The 19684-nt window shown below is 43.9% G+C and overlaps 2 protein-coding genes across 2 annotated transcripts in view; both read left to right on the top strand.

Annotated features, from left to right (window-relative positions):
- Nucleotides 1-11817, top strand: part of TMEFF2 (transmembrane protein with EGF like and two follistatin like domains 2) — a 180044-nt gene extending 168227 nt beyond the window's left edge. The window contains exons 8-10 of the mRNA XM_050969526.1: nucleotides 1146-1269; nucleotides 4049-4207; nucleotides 11493-11817. Of these exons, the coding sequence (XP_050825483.1) occupies nucleotides 1146-1269; nucleotides 4049-4207; nucleotides 11493-11589 (380 nt within the window). The 3' untranslated portion in view covers nucleotides 11590-11817. The remainder of the gene's footprint in view (nucleotides 1-1145; nucleotides 1270-4048; nucleotides 4208-11492) is intronic.
- Nucleotides 1-19684, top strand: part of CAVIN2 (caveolae associated protein 2) — a 259422-nt gene that overhangs the window by 168698 nt on the left and 71040 nt on the right. The window lies entirely within an intron of this gene.

The following is a 19684-nucleotide window of genomic DNA, read 5'->3' on the forward strand; positions in this document are numbered from 1 at the left end:
AATTTTTCTTATATTGTATCTTGAGCAGTTAATGCCATAAAGAATCCTGTGGCACCTTATAGACTAACAGACGTTTTGGAGCATGAGCTTTCGTGGGTGAATACCCACTTCCTCAGATGCATGTAATGGAAATATCCAGGGGCAGGTATATATATGTGTGCTAGCAAGCAAGCTAGAGATAACGAGGTCAGTTCAATCAGGGAGGATGAGGCCCTGTTCTAGCAGTTGAGGTGTGAAAACCAAGAGAGGAGAAACTGGTTCTGTAATTGGCAAGCCATTCACAGTCTTTGTTCAATCCTGAGCTGATGGTGTCAAATTTGCAGATGAACTGAAGCTCAGCAGTTTCTCTTTGAAGTCTGGTCCTGAAGTTTTTTTGCTGCAGGATGGCCACCTTAAGGTCTGCTATAGTGTGGCCAGGGAGGTTGAAGTGCTCTCCTACAGGTTTTTGTATATTGCCATTCCTAATGTCTGATTTGTGTCCATTTATCCTTTTCCGTAGAGACGGAATTGCATATGCCAGCAATGCCCCTCTGCTATGTACATCGGCCAAACTGGACAGTCTCTACGGAAAAGGATAAATGGACACAAATCAGACATTAGGAATGGCAATATACAAAAACCTGTAGGAGAGCACTTCAACCTCCCTGGCCACACTATAGCAGACCTTAAGGTGGCCATCCTGCAGCAAAAAAACTTCAGGACCAGACTTCAAAGAGAAACTGCTGAGCTTCAGTTCATCTGCAAATTTGACACCATCAGCTCAGGATTGAACAAAGACTGTGAATGGCTTGCCAATTACAGAACCAGTTTCTCCTCTCTTGGTTTTCACACCTCAACTGCTAGAACAGGGCCTCATCCTCCCTGATTGAACTGACCTCGTTATCTCTAGCTTGCTTGCTAGCACACATATATATACCTGCCCCTGGATATTTCCATTACATGCATCTGAGGAAGTGGGTATTCACCCACGAAAGCTCATGCTCCAAAACGTCTGTTAGTCTATAAGGTGCCACAGGATTCTTTGCTGCTTTTACAGATCCAGACTAACACGGCTACCCTCTGATACTTGAGTTAATGCCATGTTTCTTCTCACCTCCCCTTACCACATGCTTCCATGTTGATGTTCTTTTCACCTGTGTTCACAGAGAATGCAAATAAACTGGAAGAAAGTGCAAGAGGGATTTACATTCCTTGTCCAGAACACTACAATGGCTTCTGCATGCATGGGAAGTGTGAGCACTCTACTAATATGTTGGAACCATCTTGCAGGTAACAGTTTTCCTCCAGAGCAGGTCTGATAAGCTGAACATGTAGAGTTGCTAATGTATAATCAAGATGCAGTGTGGAAAATAATTATTAGCCAAAAACCCTTGTATGGTAAAGCACCTTAGACCTAAATTATGCAGCAGAATTGCCCTGAATTATGCCACAATGTCAATCGATTATAAAAACGTGAAATAACCTTAAGACATATTTAAATATTTTTTTAAATGCACCACAAAGTGCAAGCGTAGCCAATGGGTGCTTTTCCTTAACTTGTAGCACTGAAATCTAGTATTCCCTGGCATTTTCACAATGAGCAAACTTTAAAAAAGTGAAGAACTGCATGAAAGACAACTTCTTACAGGTTTGTGGGCAAGGTGACTTAGAAAGAGGTTTGGGCAGGGAGGAGGAGTGGTGGTTGAAGCATCTCCCAGGCTTCCCTTTAGCAGTGAAAATTTAATTGAGATTGTTAGGATTTCACTTCAGCAGTTCTTGTTCCCACCATATTCACTTGGGGAAAGTATGGAGATGAAGTGCACATTTGCTGCAGCTGTTGTTTTGAGGCATACAAGATGGAGATTGGAGATCCTTGGAAGCTCTGCATAAAGGGTATCTGCTCCTGCAAATCTCCCCTAGATCCTGTTGCCCATGTTGCCCTTGGCTACCCCTGCTTCTCCATTCTTCCACTCAGCCACACATTATCCTCTCCTGGTTCCAAGGCTTAGAGGCATGTAGTGACTGTTGCACACCTCGCCTTACTCTAGCCTGGAGCACAAAGCTCAGTGAGCACCACCACCATCTCTAAGACAAGGTCCAGGCAAATTTCCCAAGTCTCTTAGAGTTGCTAGTGCCGTTCACCTGAAAGTTTTCCCTTGTGATGCCTCCCTGTTCCACTGCCAGCAGCACTGGAGCCTTCCCAGGGGAACAGCTAACCTCTCTTTTGTGGGAAATCAGACAGGGAAGAAGGTAGCAGGATGGGGAAACAGTGAGGAGAGAAACAGACTTCGTGTGGCAGTGGGCAGAATAAACAAGGATTTTAGTGGCAATAGGACAAATAGGTAAATTATGTGTTCATTTGCGGGCCTTCAGTGGGTAATCTGCATCAGAGTCCAGCGCCAGATGGCCTGTACCCCAGCAAGGGAAACGTCAAACATGGGTTATTTTTGGCATTCTCGTCCCAAAGCACAGGGAGTTCTAGCATCAGAGGGGATTTGGGGATCTCCAGGAAGGATCTCAGCACCATCTCCTCCCACTGACGTCAATGGGAGTTGAGGCACTTGGGCCCAGTCAGGAGGCATACCACATCTGTCAGGATTTGGCCCTATAGCCTCCTGTGACAAGTTTATCCCTAAGACTTTGTTGCACATTAGCAAATAAAACATTCTAGCCTGAATCCTGTGCCACACTGTGACCACTTTGTATTGCTATGGCACAAAGATGACCTAGACCCAGCAGGCCTGGCCCCCAAGGATCTTGCCTGCATAGGGATGTCCTAGGAAAAAGCCACCAGAATTGCTCCTCCCACCTCTCTTGTTGCATCGGGTGGGGGCGTTGCTGTCAGAAAGAGCATGGTTGAGGCTCCCCTGAACCTCAGTGATCCCTAGCTGCCCCACGGCTCCTTGGCAGCATCAGCAGCTGGTGCAGGTGACGGCTGCATTCAGGAAGCTCTGACCTGTGCCTCGGGACCACCCTGGTGCAGAGCAGTGCCAAGACTGGGGTAGCGCAAAGGCCAGTACTTAGATCTGAAATCAGACAAATGCAGCTTGGACATAAGGCACACATTGTTAGTAGTGGGGGTGATTAGCATTGGAATGAGGTACTAAAGGAAGTGGCAAATTCTCCATCTCTCGAGGTCTTCAGTTCCAAACTGGAGGCCTTTCTGGAAGATATGCTTTAGCCAAACACAAGTTATTGGACTCAGTCCAGGGGTAACAGGGTGAAATGTAATGACCTGTGATATACAGGAGGTCAGACTAGATACCCTAATGGTCCCTTGTGTCCATAAACCCTATGAATCTATTGGCTCTTCCCTCTGTGGAGAAAGGGTCTAGGAGCCAAGGAGACTGCTGTGGCCTTGGGGCTAGGGTGATAATAGCAGCTGTAAAGCAACCAAACTTGGTGGTGCAGCAGGTGCCTGTTTTCCCCTCCCCCGGCTCCTGATGAACAGGCCTGGTGCATTGTCCAAACATTCAGGCTCTGTGAGCTGTGTAGGATTTTGCCTTGTATAGGAAGTATGAGGAAAGCAACAGCCAAAGAGTAAAAGAAATCCTAGAGGCAGCCCAGTGTCATCAAAACCAAATCTTTCCCCAGACAAACATGTTGGTGTAGGTTGATGAAAAATGTTAATTAAACCAATGCATGGCTTACCTGTGAATCCAAGGAAAAAGCAACTATCCCTGCACAGCCCTCAGTTTTTCAGGACTGTCATTTATTTCTCCTACCCTTTGTCTATCTTGTAGACTGGAAGCTCTTTGAGGCAGGGACTGTCCCTTACTGTGTGTGTGCTTAGCATAATAGGGTCCCGATCTAGGGTGGGGTCTCTAGGTGCTCCCCTAATCCAACTAATCACCACATTTAAGACATCCAAGTATCTATGTATCTCATTATCCTAGCCACTTAGTGTTTGTGAGATAAAAGCAGTCCTTGCGTAACCTGGAAGTATAATCTACATCTCTGTCTGCCAAGCAGTACTTTCATACACAGAGCCTCCCTGGGGCATAGTCTGTCCCTCTGCTAAAAGGGATGCAGGATGTCTAAGTAACAGGATAAACATCTTTCATTGCAGGTGTGATGCAGGCTACACTGGACAACACTGTGAAAAAAAGGACTACAGCGTTTTATATGTGGTTCCAGGGCCAGTACGGTTTCAGTATGTCTTAATAGCAGCTGTGATTGGAACCATCCAGATTGCTATCATCTGTGTTGTAGTCCTCTGCATTACAAGGTCAGTATCACTATGTTTTTGCAATAGAAGAAAAGGGATTTTGTTTATCCCCACTTGAGTCTCCAGTTACACAGACGAGTACATTTGCACTCGGATAACAAATCCCACTTAATTCACTGAAGTAGGAGAAAGAATTGTTTGGTCCCAGTGCTGATTTATTTATCATGACTGTATTTTCGGTACCAATTTAATCAGACTTGGGCCACACCAGCACATATAGCAAATGAAGTTTCACATTCTGTATTCAGATGCTTGGATAAAATATTGTTCATATAAATAAAGGGAATATAAATGAGGCAACTGGATCAGCAGTTACTAAATAAATCTAGTTCTACCTGTGTATTGTGACAAAGTTCCTCCTCTACCTTGGTGGGTCCTGCGCTTATTGCTCACCTCAGTGATCTTCCCCACAGTCTGGGTCAACTCTTCCTGTGTCTGATCAGGAGTTGGGAAGTTTGGGGGGAACCCGGGCCCGCCCTCTACTCCGGGTTCCAGCCCAGGGCCCTGTGGATTGCAGCTGTCTAGAGTGCTTCCTGTAACAGTTGCATGACAGCTACAACTCCCTGGGCTACTTCCCCGTGGCCTCCTCCAAACACCTTCTTTATCCTCACCACAGGACCTTCCTCCTGGTGTCTGATAACGCTTGTACTCCTTAGTCCTCCAGCAGCACAGCCTCTCACTCTCAGCTCCTTGTGCCTCTTGCTCCCAGCTCCTCACACACACTTCCTCTCCTCTGGCTCCTCCCTCCCTCTCTGACTGGAGTGAGCTCCTTTTTAAACCCAGGTGCCCTGATTAGCCTGCCTTGATTGGCTGCAGGTGTTCTAATCAGCCTGTCTGCCTTAATTGGTTCCTGATTACTCTAGTGCAGCCCCTGCCCTGGTCACTCAGGGAACAGAAAACTACTCACCCAGTGACCAGTATATTTGCCCTCTGCCAGAATCCTGCACCCCACTGGTCTGGGTCTGTCACAATATGTATTTCTAAAGAGCCCATCACAGTAGCTCCAATCCAGGAGAGCACTTAAGCACATGCATAACTTTAAGCCAATTGAAATTATTTTAATAAAGGGTACAGCCCATGTGCTTAAAGTTATGCATGTGCTTTGGTGTTTTTCTGGATGGGGACCTAGATAAATATCCAGGTGCAATGTTGCATTTTTGTAAATAAAGAAGAAGCACTTATTAGCATGGAAACTCTGGCCTCAAGGTAGTTCAGAATTAAACTGTGAAGCGTAATTGTTCTTCTTGTGCCCACAAGTGCTACTGTACATCCTCACTGACCCAGTTTCATTGTTTCTGGAAGAGTTCAGAGTGAGCCCTGGCCACTGAGTTTCTCCAGGCTTTTGTCAGAAATCACAAGGTGAAACTCATTCAGCCCTCATACAGCTCCACCGATAAATCAGATTGAAAAGGAATTTATTTCTAAACAAAAGAGAGGAAAATAAAACACAGGTATCATACTTCTATAGAAACTAAAAGCTCTAATATATCTCAGTATCAGTGTTGCACTGTCTAGTTAGAGGACAAGTGCAGCATTTGCTCCTGGAAAAGACAAAAAAATGATTAATAAATCCTCCCCGGCCTAAATGCATAAAGCAAAATCATCTGCTGAAGCTTTGAGCTGCTTTCTGGCCAAGCTGAGTCCATCAAGTCTACTACCCTTAACAGTAGATGCCAGAAGAGGCAATGGATTATATTAAAGTGGGTTACAGGGAACATGGAGATAATTCATACCAAAAAAAGTATACATAAAAAAGGAGATGGAAAAATAACTGATAAATGGGAAAATGCACCATGTCATTTTCTTTTAGTGACTCTAGTTTCTTCACCTTCAGGCAACCTAGCAAGGTAGAGCATGTGAGCCGAGGAAAAGATATGAATCCTTCCTATTTAACAGATTTAGATTAGGATCTATGATACTGCAATCTAGATAACATATCCCACTGATATTTTTAAAATGTGTTAGCACCTCCCTGCATGTTCTAATCTGGTTAATTTATAATTTTTTATCTTTTTCTATAATGTGTGTGATTATTGCAAAACAGCTTCCAAACCTCAGTTAACAATTTGGGCTACATTTCAGATACAGAGGCCTAAGTGCCCTAAGAAAGGTACATGCAGTTTGCAACTTCCACGTGTTCTGGTTGCAAATGCACATGCGACTATATGATTTGCACAAGTATGGTTTAGTGAACGTGAGTATTTTGGCTTGAACTCCAGTACATTCCAATGCATGAACTCTTCAAAGTAGGAAACACAATAAAAATATGATTAAAAATCCTTATATGAGAGAAGAAGTCAAACGTGAACCCGTAGACTGTCTTATGCCAAATTCTCGACTGGTGACTGATTGTTTCATCAGTTTGCACAAGCACGGAATTTGGATCTCTGCACCTAAAACTTATAATTGTGTGCCACTAGCCAATATTATTATTACTAATCATTTATTTGTTTTAATTATTAAAATCATGCATGTAGCACTGCAAATGCCTGTGGGGCTTTCCAAAGCTGAGCATTTCGGAGAGGTGCCCAGAGCCTGCAGCTCCCACTGACGTTAGGAATCACGGTAGTGCTCAGAGTTGTTCAGGACTGAGCCCATAGTGAGACACTGTCTCCGCACCAAAGACCTTCCAGCTTGACAGACAAGACAAGAGGAAGACAGAACAGTGTAGATGAAGGAAGACTTGGAAATATAAGGTTATGCGCAGCATTGTCCTGTCTCTCAGCACTTTTCTTTACTGCTTTGTAGTTATGGCAGTTTATTTGTGCAAATAACTTGATTAAAAATGAATGGATTGTGTGCTTTGCCTGCTAGGATTACACGATCACTGACTCAAGCCATCCTGTGAGCCTCAGCTGGCTAGAAGGCAGGAGGCCTGTGTCCTAGTTTACATTATTTTAACGCGTATGTTCATAAATAAACATGGATCTCACACTGAGCGCGTCACAAAGCTCGATTTACTTCAGCTGGCTGAAGGAGTCATGGACCAAGTGGCTCAACTTCAGCTCATCACTGAGTCTATAGACCCAGACTCTGTTCTGAACACAGCCAAGGACACTTCATCTGAGCCAGCCACAGGTAGCATACGCTTAGATCCCATATTGTACCATGCTGTACTAACTTTAGCAATTGGAGTAGTGGTACCTTAAGTTCCTTGGTACTGGTCACCTCTCTTAAAATAACTTTGTTCCCAGTAGCTGGTAGTCATCTGGAGTAGAGGTTTCGCTTTGCATTGTAGACTCACAATGTGTATATGTTTTCAGTCAAGGAATTTGTGTCATAAAAGTAAGCCTAAGTTCCAGTTGACTTTGGACTCCCTGATCACACAGTCATTATGTGAGTTCATTGTGGAGCGACCCTTCTGGATCCCACTGCTTCCAGCTGGGCCATCGCTTCTGTCTGATAGTCTGAATCCGCTCTTTTGCTGAGAGATGGGTTTGGATACACCGAGCAAAGGTCTTTTTTCCAATGCTAGCACCCCACCGCTGCCACTCATCTGATCCTCTGGCTGCCAACCCTCACCGAATCAGTCCCTTTTCTCCCATCCCAAATGCACCTGTAGGCAATTTCTTTATTGTTAGAACTTCTCAGAACCTCCGATTCCTCTCTTTCCTTGCTTCAGTCTCAGGTGCTGTGCCATACATTTGGTGGCTGCACAGACCACACCTGCATCTCTGGATTGCCCCTGGAAATATTCCAACTCTGCCTAGTTACTTGTTAGTGACAAGATAAGGACCCAATTTTCAAATATGGAGTCCTGAAGACACATAAATCTATATTTAGCCACTTAAAGGCCTGTTCAGCGCTTAGGTTTAAAAACAGGGCCCTAATTCCTTTTCTTTTCTTGTCTAAAGAAATTCTGAAATCTCTGCACCCACTCACCCTGTTTAAGGATTTGGGAGTCTTTCTGTTTCCAGTTGTCTTTTTGCAGCTCACTATTTTTCTACGAATGCCCAAAATAAAAAGTGAATATATGTTTTAAGAGAATATTTTAACAAGGCACTGGTCACCCCCGCACAGTCATCTAGGATCCTGTCATCCGGAGAATTGATGCTTTCACACACTTGTCTCTCAGCTAATAGCACTCTTTTGCTCCTAATTGTTAACTCACATTTTGGCTTTAGACTTGAGTATAGAGGTTATGCTAGTTTGTTTGGGGGTTGTTTTGGGTGTTTTGGTTAACAACCTCCACTTTTGTAGAGTGGAGTGGCCAGTGGTCAAAGGTCTAATGTCTATATTCATTTTTTCTGATTGGTCAAGCATCCTTGATACCCCTGATCATTACATTTTATTGATTCACTTGCAGATTCTAGGTGCACTGTGTTTTAGTGGTTCCGTTCTTTCTTGCTTGAGAGATTCCAGAGATCATTCTTGTGGAATACTGCAAGGTCCTATTTTGCCATCGCTGTTGTTCAGTGTGCACAAGAGGCTACTCTGAGCTATGAGGTGGTCAGTGAGCAGATGACATGTAGCTCTGTGAATCAGTCCTAGGTTTGCTAACAATGGTGCCCTAGTTCATACAAAAGGTTTGTCAAGCTTCTCATGAACATGCAGCAAAGTCTGAGTTTGTAATGAAATCACAGTCCAGGCAAAGTCTACATGGGTCTCATAATGAAAGGTTTGCCCTGTCCTTCTGAGAACCTCAGGAATATCGACTTATATTTCCAGTTATGCGGATAGCAGCCCACCTGTGAAAAGAAGGGGGCGAAATTATGGGCATGAGCATGCAGCCCTTATAATAAGAGCAGTCTCATTTAAAAGTGAGAGCAGTCAGGGCTGCAGCTTCAGCTGGCCTGAAGCCATTGACCTCTGTGGAGTTCACCAATTGACCCCAGCTGAGGATCTGGCCCACACGGTATCAAACATTTATATCATCCCTATTTTATACTTTTGGAAACTATTTAAAAAACCCTCTACCAGTGCTGTTTTGTCCACAGAGATGTAGCCTTTTACTGGCAGTGCCACAGTTGGACATCAATTCTGTTCAGTTAGAAGGAAAAAAAAATCCTTCATACACAGCAACAAATGCTGCTTGATTTTCAGCTGGTACCAACATTTTATTGGGTTCTATTTTACTTATAAAGCTGCGTTGGCTACAGAGATAAAGGCAAACATTCTAACCTGTCACTGTGTGTGAGAGACAGTCATGTTCTAGTCTCATGTAGCGTCAGTGGGATTTCATGGATTGTAATAGAGATCGTAAGTTGGTCAAAGCCTGCATAAGCAAGAAAGCAAGGATATACAATACAGTTGGACTTTTCTATCTCAGTAGGGTCTCTTGATATTTTAGGTGCTTCTCTCTGTTAAGCCACTCAAGAAATTGCAAGTACTGTTGCAGAAATGCTAGCTGCATTTAGCATGCAGAAAGTGGATGAACCCAGGGTTCTGGAGGGAAACTGTCTCTCTCTCTTTGTCTCTCTCTCTCTCTCTCCCCACTCACCCTGTTTAAGGATTTAGGAGTGTTTCTATTTCCAGTTGTCTTTTTGCAGCTCACTATTTTTCTACTAATATCCAAAATAAAAAGGGAATATATTTTTAAGAGGATATTTTAACGAGGCGCTGGTCACCTCCCTGCTATAGTTAAACTTGCTTGATGTTTCCATTTTAACTCCCCACTCTGCTGCTTATAACTATTGGAAATCTTCACTCTTGGGACTGAAATATCCTATGCTTGATCTCGACTGATACTGGGAATATTTTATAATCTTCTGTTTAGTGACAAATTCTTTAGAAGAGCCCTTCCAGCAAAAACAGCGTGTTGTTAAACGTTGAAATGCAGCATGAAAATAGCCCTCACTGAGTGTACAGCCTTATAATGGGGTAAAACAGTTTGGCTTTTGCCATTATCCACATGAAATACAATTCTGAGCATGTACAATGGAGTGTCTTTCTTGCCTAAGCTCTACAGTTATATGCAAGTAAGGAATGCTGTGTTGGGCAGGCATCCATAGCTAAGCTAGGTGCTCTCTAAGGGTACGTCTACACTACCCATCGGATCAGCGGGTAGCGATCAATCTATCAGGGATCAATTTATCGCATGTAGTGTAGACGCCATAAATCGATCCCTGATCGCTCTCCCGTCGACTGCTGAACTCCAGCTCGGCGAGAGGTGGAAATAAAAGTCGATGGGGCAGCTGTGGCCGTCAATCCCGCCACGCGAGGATTCGAAGTAAGCAATTCTAAGTCGATCTAAGATGCGTTGACTTCAGCTACACTATTCTTGTAGCTGAAGTTGCGCATCTTAGATCGATTTCCCCCCACCCCCAGTGTATACCAGTGTGAACGTCCATAATTTCCATGGAAACCAGTAGCAGCTGTGGATGCTTAGCACCTCTAAAAAAACAAAATCAGGCACGCAAATATTTACTCCTCGTGTCCAGGTCCACTTTCTAAATGTTTCAGGGATTTACGGTATCTAGTAAATGAGTATGGGATCTTTCCTAGTCTAGCTCCTCCTACTGTTTCCTGAAAATAGTTATATTAGTTAAGAAATAATATATGTGACAGTTCAATTAGGAAATGTATTGTGTAGTACATGCTTATTACAAAGGGGCAGACTTAAAGTTGTACTTGCAACCTTAACTTTGACATCACTTGTCTTATGAGTAAGCCTACAATTATGTCACAGAAGTCACGGAATCCGTGACTTCAGCTGACCTCCAGGACTTTTCTGCCCCCAGGTGGGGGCACCCTGCAGCTGTCCAACTGGGGGCAACGGGGACTCCCAGGAGCTGCCCAGCCACAGCAGACAGCAGGGGACTCCCCGCAGCTGCCCAACCACCCCAGGGGTGACGGGACTCCACAGATCCCATTCCCCACAGCAGCAGGGGACCCCCAGAGCTCCCATTGATCACATCGGTGGGGGACCCAGGAGCCCCAGCAGCAGTGGGTGCTGGACCCACCTCCTCATTTTGTCAGGGATATTTTTAGTGAAAGTCAGGGACAGGTCACGGGCTTCCATGAATTTTTGTTTATTGCCTGCAACCGGTCCAGGACTTTTACTAAAAATATCCATGACAAAAACTTAGCCTTACTTATGAGTGCTTAACTGTGCAGCCTTAGTTTTCTCTTAATTTAGTTTTTTGTACTGAGGCTGAAGTTTTTCACAGGAATGCAGAGAGCATGGCCCAATTGTTCTCTTTGCCACATTGTTTGGGAGGAAATCTAATGACTGGGAGGAAGATCTGTTTCCTCTTCGGCTTCCCATCCTCACATTATCACCCAAGCCCTTTTGTTAAGCAAATGCCTCGCTATGATTTGTGTGTTTTCCCCACATTTCTTCCAGAAAATGTCCCAGGAGCAACAGAATCCACAGACAGAAGCAAAACACAGGGCACTACAGTTCAGACAACACAACAAGAGCATCGACCAGGTTAATTTAAAGAGTGCATGTTTCCACAATGGCAAATCTAACTGCAGAGAGCTTGGACTACAAAATACAGTATTATAGACAAAAGATTTAAACAAGATCTACACATGTTGCCTTGCATTTGTGGTAATCTACACCAATGAAAACATGTACTTACAGCTATATTTGATTATGTATGGATATATTTGAAATAGTATACATTGTCTTGATGTTTTTCTGTAATGTAAATAAACTATTTATATCACACAATATAGTTTTTTCTTTTTCATGTATTTGTTATATATAATAAATACTCAGTGATGAGAAAAAACATGGCCTTAAATTTGCTGTATCTTATAACTGTGTATAATCTCTGGATCTTATCAATGGACACCAACGAATATCTTTTCATATTCCAATTCTAGTGGCACAATATTAGCCTCTGCTGGATTCACTGGGTAGAGTTTTAAGTAAGTCCGATATCAAGGAAAATTATGATTCTAGGAAAGATGAAGAATAGCTTAGTCTATTCTGAGTAGGCATAAAATATTTCAGATCCTGGAGTCAAATACACTTCATGAGCCTTATCCTTCTCCTCCATCCAGAGGTGAAAGTAAGCTGGTACAGGCCGGTACGGAGTACCGGTAAGAAAGTGGCCGCCGGTACACAGCCGATGTTAGAGGGCTGCCGCAGCAGCACTTTAACCACCGTACTGGCAGGGTCACTGAAGGGGGAGGAAGGGGCAAAAAGGGAAGCTTCCACAGGGCCCAGTGATTTAAAAGGGCCCAGGACTCCCAGCAGTGTCCGGAGCCCCAGGCCCTTTAAATCACCGACAGAGCCCCCCTTCCACCACGTTGCCCAGGTCCCCAGCTGCCCTGCGTCCCTGTAAGTCCTTTAAGTTACTTTCACTCCTGCTTCCATCTTCACTCCCCCACCCCACCCCCAAAGAATAGGAGTCTTTGCCTTCAAAATTAAATCAGAACTGACGGGGAAATGGAAATTCTGTATAACCGTTACAGAAGGGCGGGGAGGATAATGTTTCTATTTGGAAAGGAATAAAGTAACTGTCAAGGTGAACCTAAAGCATATGCATTGGTCTGGAATGCAGCAATCTTCAACTCTTGGTCACCGGGGTGAGTGAAAAATTGCTTCTTTTTGATGAGTGAAAATTATTAGCAAAAAAAAGTTAATAACATAATCATAGCTGAATGCCAGAGCTGTTTGTGCCTCATGAACATGTTGATATAATGTATTTTTCTTCAAGCAGAAGGTGAAAACCACTAACGAAATATCTCATGAATAACTTTATGGATGATCCCACTCCATTACGTGTAATGGAACTCAGAGTATGATTATACCTCAGGAAAATGCATTCAGTTGCACATCCGTATGATGGACAAGATATTAAGTTATTCCCATGGAAGCTTTAGAGCCTCTGAGACTTACTCGTTCAGAAGCCAACATTATTCTGCTTTGTTTTCAAAGTGCGGGATTTTACAGACTGTGAAGACAAAAAGGTTATATTTAAAGGTCAAAATCTTATACCCTTACTTGTGTTCAGTAGCGTTTTACTCCCCATGTACTGTCCCATTGATCACTGAAGTTAAGTACTGTTCACTGTAAGTAAGGGTGTGAGAATCAGACCCTGAAGAAATTGCAAAATAAGATCATTATAGTGCTCCCCTCCAAATGAACTTAGCGTTGGCCTAGAGGAAAACACCCTGACAAAGATTAAGAACTGTTTCACCATGACAGAGGGCATATTGAATCATTTTCAGCCTTGTTAACTCCACTGGCTTACATGAAATTCCCTGTTCTATACATTAGTAGAGGTACTATGGGTATTAAGGTGCAAGCCTACAGTTTCTCATCCTTTACTTTAGTGTGACTCCTCATACTAACAAACACCAGACCTGTTAGTAACGGGATTCAGGGACAGGCCATTAGAGTTGATTATTTCTATGGCCACATAGGCATAGTCACAAGTTATCATTTCTTTTCTATTGTTTTTCCTAAACCTTTTTAAATAAATTCATCGTGTGTTGGGCACAGGACCTGGGATTGTGTCTGGTTAATTAATAAAACAGATTGGCAACAGGTGTCTGCAGTTGCTTGGTCACTGCTGATGGAAGGGTGTGTGCAAGTACTGTGGTCTCCGTTATTGTCACAGTCAGTGGGGCAGATTACGAAGTAGTGTTTCTCAGAGTAAATGACTGGCAGTTTGTTGCTGAGCTGCTGTCCTCTGAGAAGCCATCTGCTTCAAAAAGTTGTGGGGGTTGAGTTTTGGTACATCCTTGCTCACAACTGATCTTCCATTTCTGTTTCTGTCAGAGATTATTTTCCAGTTAGAAAAAAAGTAACCAATTTGATTCAGCATGAATAGCAGCATGATGGTGAGCAGGTGTGTCCCTGCCATCGGTAGCACCTGGAATGCGTCTGTGCTCAAAAATGGGAAAATAAATCCAGCATAAAATACATTTTCCTTTGCCCCAATGACAGCCATTATTCCAGCAGAATAGTTCTTCCACTTGAAGGATCAAGAGCAGACAATATAGCGTGTGTTCCCCACAGTAGAAGCATCTAAAGCACAGTATCAGGCTTTAATCAAGTATCTTGGCAGCCACAGCAAATCATAGAAGGGAACTTTCAAAAGTTTCCTTAGTTGAACTAGTATTCCTGTAGAGTTAAGTAGGTTTATAACATCCTTCCTAAGCTTTGCCCAACAGCTAGATACTACAGGTATGGCAACGAACACTTCAGAAGAGCCTAAAAGCCAATGCATTAGAGAGAAATTCAAGCAACCACCTAAATCTGGAGGGCAGAGACCTCATCAGTTTGTAGTGCTCCAATCTAGGGGGTTGATTTTTATCCAGAGTTCAAATTTCAACCCTCCAGCCTTTCATCACCAACAAAAAGTCTGGGACCAGTTGGATCTGGAGTACTGACTAATGCACACATAAAAAGTACTAGAGCACCCACATCTGTTTATAAATCGATATAGCTATATAATACATTTGCATGCTATAAATGTACCTTAAGCCCAATATTTTCAAACTTGTCTGCCTAAAGTTAGGCATCTAAATCCATATTTAGGCAACTAAATAAGTGGCTGGGCACCTGCAGCTCCTGGTGACGTCAGTTCCTGCTGCAGGTGCTCAGCACTACTGAAAATCAGGCCACTTATTTAGGCTCCTAAATATGGAGTTGAGGGGGAGAAAGGTAAAATATGCACAGAGCACTTGGGTGCCCAGCTCCCACTGAAAGTGAAAGTACCCTTGGGCCTTTGATAGGCTCCCTAGAGGTACCTAACTTAAGGTGTGAAAGTCTGAAAATATTGGTCTCTGTGTTTGCCTTTTTCTTTCGTTCCACCTGCAGCTTGCTTAAGGTGATGGAGCTTTCTCCCCAAACCTTAGCTAGTACCTGTAGCGCGCTCAGTGGCTTTTTATTTTTTCCTAAGTTGCTCTCAAATAAAGCTTATTAGCTGAATATTTTGAGCAGAGAGATGGGAATTTTTTGGGCAGATTTAACTTAACGAGATTAGAAGAGGTGGTGCTGGCATCCGGTGTGTTTTGTATCGTGTACGTGAGTGATGCTCCGTCCTGAGCTGGGAGTAATGTAAATGAGTTTGTTTGGCATTTTGCAGCTTGCCCACTGGCTCCGCCATCTAACTCCTTAGACACATTAAGAATGCAAATACGTGCAGTGCTCACTGCTTACATTTTTAAATACTGCATTTGGCATTTTTCACAGGACGCTTCCACACAGCTGTGATGCCTCAATAGAAGAGGCTGGCTAACATCACATATTTTTTATGCAGGACGCATGATAGGACATAAGCAACATATAAAGCTGTTTGTGAGGAAGAGCAGCTCCACTCTCACTGTAACCAGGAGAGAGCAGAAGGATAGTGTTGGGGTTAAGGCATCAGTAGGGGAGTCAAAAGATTGGGTTTCAACTCCCAGCCCTGCCGCTGGCTTCCCTTGTGACCTTGGGCAAGTGACTCAATTTCACTGCACTTCAGTTTTCCATCTGTAAAACAGGTGGTTGTACAGTGATTAGCACAATGGGGCCTGCTCTTGGCTGAAGACTCTGCGTGCGTCTCCAATGCAAATAATAAGGCTAACACTACGTACAGGTTATGTAGGAAGCGTGACAAGACAGAGGCATTGTCTGAGACTGTTGGGTGCAAGAACAGCTCCACCCTCCTTATAACGCCGTTCTTGGCAGCCAAATACTGCTATTACAAGAGCAATCTGAATGGGGTTTGATGTGAATGGGCCGTGGAGCCAAGGTAGCAACGTGAGAGTTATAGACTTGCAATATGATGGCAAAGTGCATTAGTAAACTAGGAGCTCTGCTAGCCAGTGTTCCGGGACAACAAATTCAGTATTGGACACGTACGGCTCAAAGCTGCCACGCAGAGCAGACTATTCAGAAGTATTGTTTAGGTTGGATAAGACTGGGGGTGAGAGGAAAAAACACCTTTCTTAGACATTCAAGTTAAGAAAGAAATAGGAGGGGACACACAAATGATCATCCCATTAGTCCCTTCCACTGCATGAAACAGAGCAAACTCGTTCAAGTGCTTGTGCATTATAGCGCAGGGAAAAGAAGTGGGATTTATAATTAAGTTAAGGCTAGGTTTGAAATCTTGTAAACAGTTAGTGACACTTCTCCTTTCCCCCACCCCGGCCACCCCACGCAACAGACATTTTCACTGTGCAGCTTTTTTGGGAAGATGTTTATTTCTTTTTAACGAAGAGGTGCATGAATGCTCACTTGCACCTAGTTGTAGTAATATGTAATTTACATACAATTATCTCCCCAGTCTAATTAACATCATCTGACTATATGAGGGAGGGACAAGGACATTTACTTTTAGCCAGTATTTTGCTTAGCTTGTCTACTACATGACTGATAACTCCATTATGGCCAATAAAAACATACTGTAGCGACAGAGTGTTTTGTAAGCTATTCTCCTTCCATCTATAGGAAGGAATCCTGTTATCTGAATCACAGATGTCTAGAGCTGGGCAGTGCATAATGCAGCTGCACAAGTTGGAGCACTTTGCAGCAAAGATCCAGATGCATAGTACTGTATACCAGCCACCGTGGAACCTCTGGATCAGGGGCTGAGTGAATGGTGTAGATCACCGGCGAGTGGCGTAGAGCGCTGCCTCCTGTTTTCCAGACGCAGCTCTGAAAATGTCATCTTCAAAGCGTTTTTCCAACGCTTCTTTGAAAGCAAAATGGTTAAAGGCTATCTTGTCTCTCATCCTACATCAGACACATCTCTACACCCTCATTTTTCACCCCCGATTATACATGCAGCTTTAGATTAGGCATTATAATCATAGAATTAAAAGTGATGTTCATTACCACACATCAAAGTGAACTCCTTGTATTGGACTTTCATTTATTTGTGGATGTGGTTCCCCACTAGCACCCCCTACCCATGTGCACATCCAGGAGATGGGTCCCTGTTAGGATCTGTGTGTTGTAAAATAACTGAAAACAGTAAGGACTTGATTTTCTGAGGCATTGAGCATTCCAGCAGGCGTCAGTAGGAACTCGGGATGTTCTGCATCTTTTAAAAGCATGTTTTGATATTTAGCTGATCAATATGAAGGGGCTACCCCGAAGGTCTAGGGCCTGTTAAATCATGCTCTATGTAACACACACCCTGATATTTCATTATGTGCACCATCATATAAATGATGGTCATTATGGTGTATTTACTGTTAAGTTATGACCTGCAGCCTCATTTCACTGAAAAGCCTTTAAGACCATCCAAGGGTAGGATGCTCCAGGACAGTCATAGCTTTTCAATTTGATACAGTGGGAGCTGAGTCTTAAAGCTGCAAACCTGACATTTTGAACTAAAGTGTGTATTGCATTAGGTGTGTTTGGTTTAATGTGGACTCAGTTTAATTAACAGTTTTGTCACAGCTGGAGGGCTGATGAAAACAAAAATCCATTCGACAACCATTTTTTTAAATGGATTTTTACAATACTGACTGTGAGCCACAAAGCAGTAAGCTACGCTGCAGTCTCACACAGAAGCAGCCAAGACTGCATACTAAAAGGCATGTTAGGAATCTGTTTTATAATGCTAAATAGATGGCAGTAACCATAGTGGGAAAATAAAAAGGCTGTACTGCATAGAGCAGTTTAGGAAACCCATGAGCATTTTGATGCTTAAACCCTATATAAGGCCTTGGCATTAGCTTTTACTTGTTGTTTTTCCTTCCATTCTCTACCCCCACCCCCTCCAAATATAGCTTAGCTCTGACCTTTTTCTGGGTGGTAGGTGAAGTCATTAAGTACTTATGGAAATGACAAGCCAGAAACCCCGAGTGTGCAAGGGGAAAAAAACTGCATTTCATTAAAACAAATGACCAGACCCAACAAGTACAGAAGCAACGCTAGCTAAAGCCACCCTATGCCTCATTTTCTCAGGTCAAAACACTTTAACCTTTCACCACCCAAACATGAAACAAGACCGATTAAAAGATGGGAAATGTTAGCAAAATGTAGTAACACCTCATAAAAACACTGTGAGAGGAGCTTTGAAAGAGGCTTGCTTTACATCAGGTCACTCATAAATGAAGTGTAATTACTCAGTATAAATTCCTGCTTCTAAATGCAAATGGACATGATGGAACATTACCTTCCGCTGTGGAACAGGGGCACCGTTGAGTTTTACGGCACGATGCTTTCAACTGAATATGGAAGAGCTGAGAGGTGAACACCAGCAGTTTAATGTGACCTGAATTCAAGACTCACGCCTAGTGCTCACTGCATGTTTTACATTTTCAGATAAAAGGGACATTTGTTTAATGGTTAATAAAAATGGTTAGTGTTCACAGGGCACTGATTCGGTGGCTGACAGACACAAAATGTGCTACATGGAGCCTCTGCATGACATCACAGAAGCTTAAACCCATTTTTGTTGCTTACGTTGCTAGTCTGTGCTTGCAAGTTCATGCTTAATAGCGTTACATGTGCTAGGTTCATTTTCACTGTACCACATGGCTGGGCGGATTCTACCATTTACTAAGGAATGAATGAATGGCTTTGGGAAGCAGGTTGGTCTAATGGGCCTGTAAATGCAGCTGGGGAAATGGACTAGCAAACTGCAGTCATGGGTGTCCTTGCAAAAACAGGGACGGGTTTGTTGTGTTCAGTTGTTCCAGCTCAGCCACATTAGCCGAGTGATGCCGGTGGCAATGATGATATCATGAGCTGTGCGCTAAGCTTACCCTGCATCGTTTTTATGTACGTATCACACTGCAACTGCACTGCATGAAAGGGTTGGTTTGCTTTTTTTCCTAATGAAGTATTGAACTTTGAGCTATAGGTGGCAGTAGTCACAAATGGGTAGTGGAGAGCCACTGCTATACTGGCTGCTTGCTCACCTTTGGGCCAGTGGTCTGCAATGAAATGTAAAACAGCTCGTGCCTCACTGTCCTACTTCTGCCACGTTGCGGCAAGAACTCAGCCAAGCAATCAAGGCTAGGTTGAGCAGACATGGGGGGGAGCTGGTTCTAGTTATATTTTAAAAATTTTTAACCAATTTGAAACCATCAGGTTGTGCCTATGGAACCTGAGCTGGAATCACAGATGTCAATGCCATTGACTTCAACAAGAGCAGGGGCATAGCTAATGTAGCTTTAGCACCCTCGTGGTCAGGATTGAGTCTGTGCTGCAGGCAGCGCTGGCCAAGAGACAGTGCGTGCAGAAATGCAGCAGGGAACATCTCGTCCCAGGGCCGCCCAGAGGAGGGGGCAATAGGGGCAATTTGCCCCAGACCCCGGGCTCCGCAGGGGCCCCCACGAGTTTTTCGGGGCCCCTGGAGCGGGGTCCTTCACTCACTCCAGGGAGCCCGGAAAACTCTTGCGGGGCCAGGCCCTGGAGCTTCTTCCGCTCCCGGTCTTTGCCAGCGGGGGGGTCCTTCCGCTCCAGGGCGGAAGGACCCCCCACCAGTGAATTACCACCAAAGTAGGACCTGCCCCTGAAGTGCAACCCAGTCTTCTGCGGTAATTCGGTGGCGGGGGGCCCTTCCGTTCCGGGACCCACTGCCGAAGTGCCCCGAAGACCCGCAGTGGGGGCCCCCCGCCGCCAAACAG

This window comes from Gopherus flavomarginatus, chromosome 10 (genome assembly GCF_025201925.1).
Source record: "Gopherus flavomarginatus isolate rGopFla2 chromosome 10, rGopFla2.mat.asm, whole genome shotgun sequence".
In the NCBI taxonomy this organism is placed as follows: Eukaryota; Metazoa; Chordata; order Testudines; family Testudinidae; genus Gopherus; species Gopherus flavomarginatus.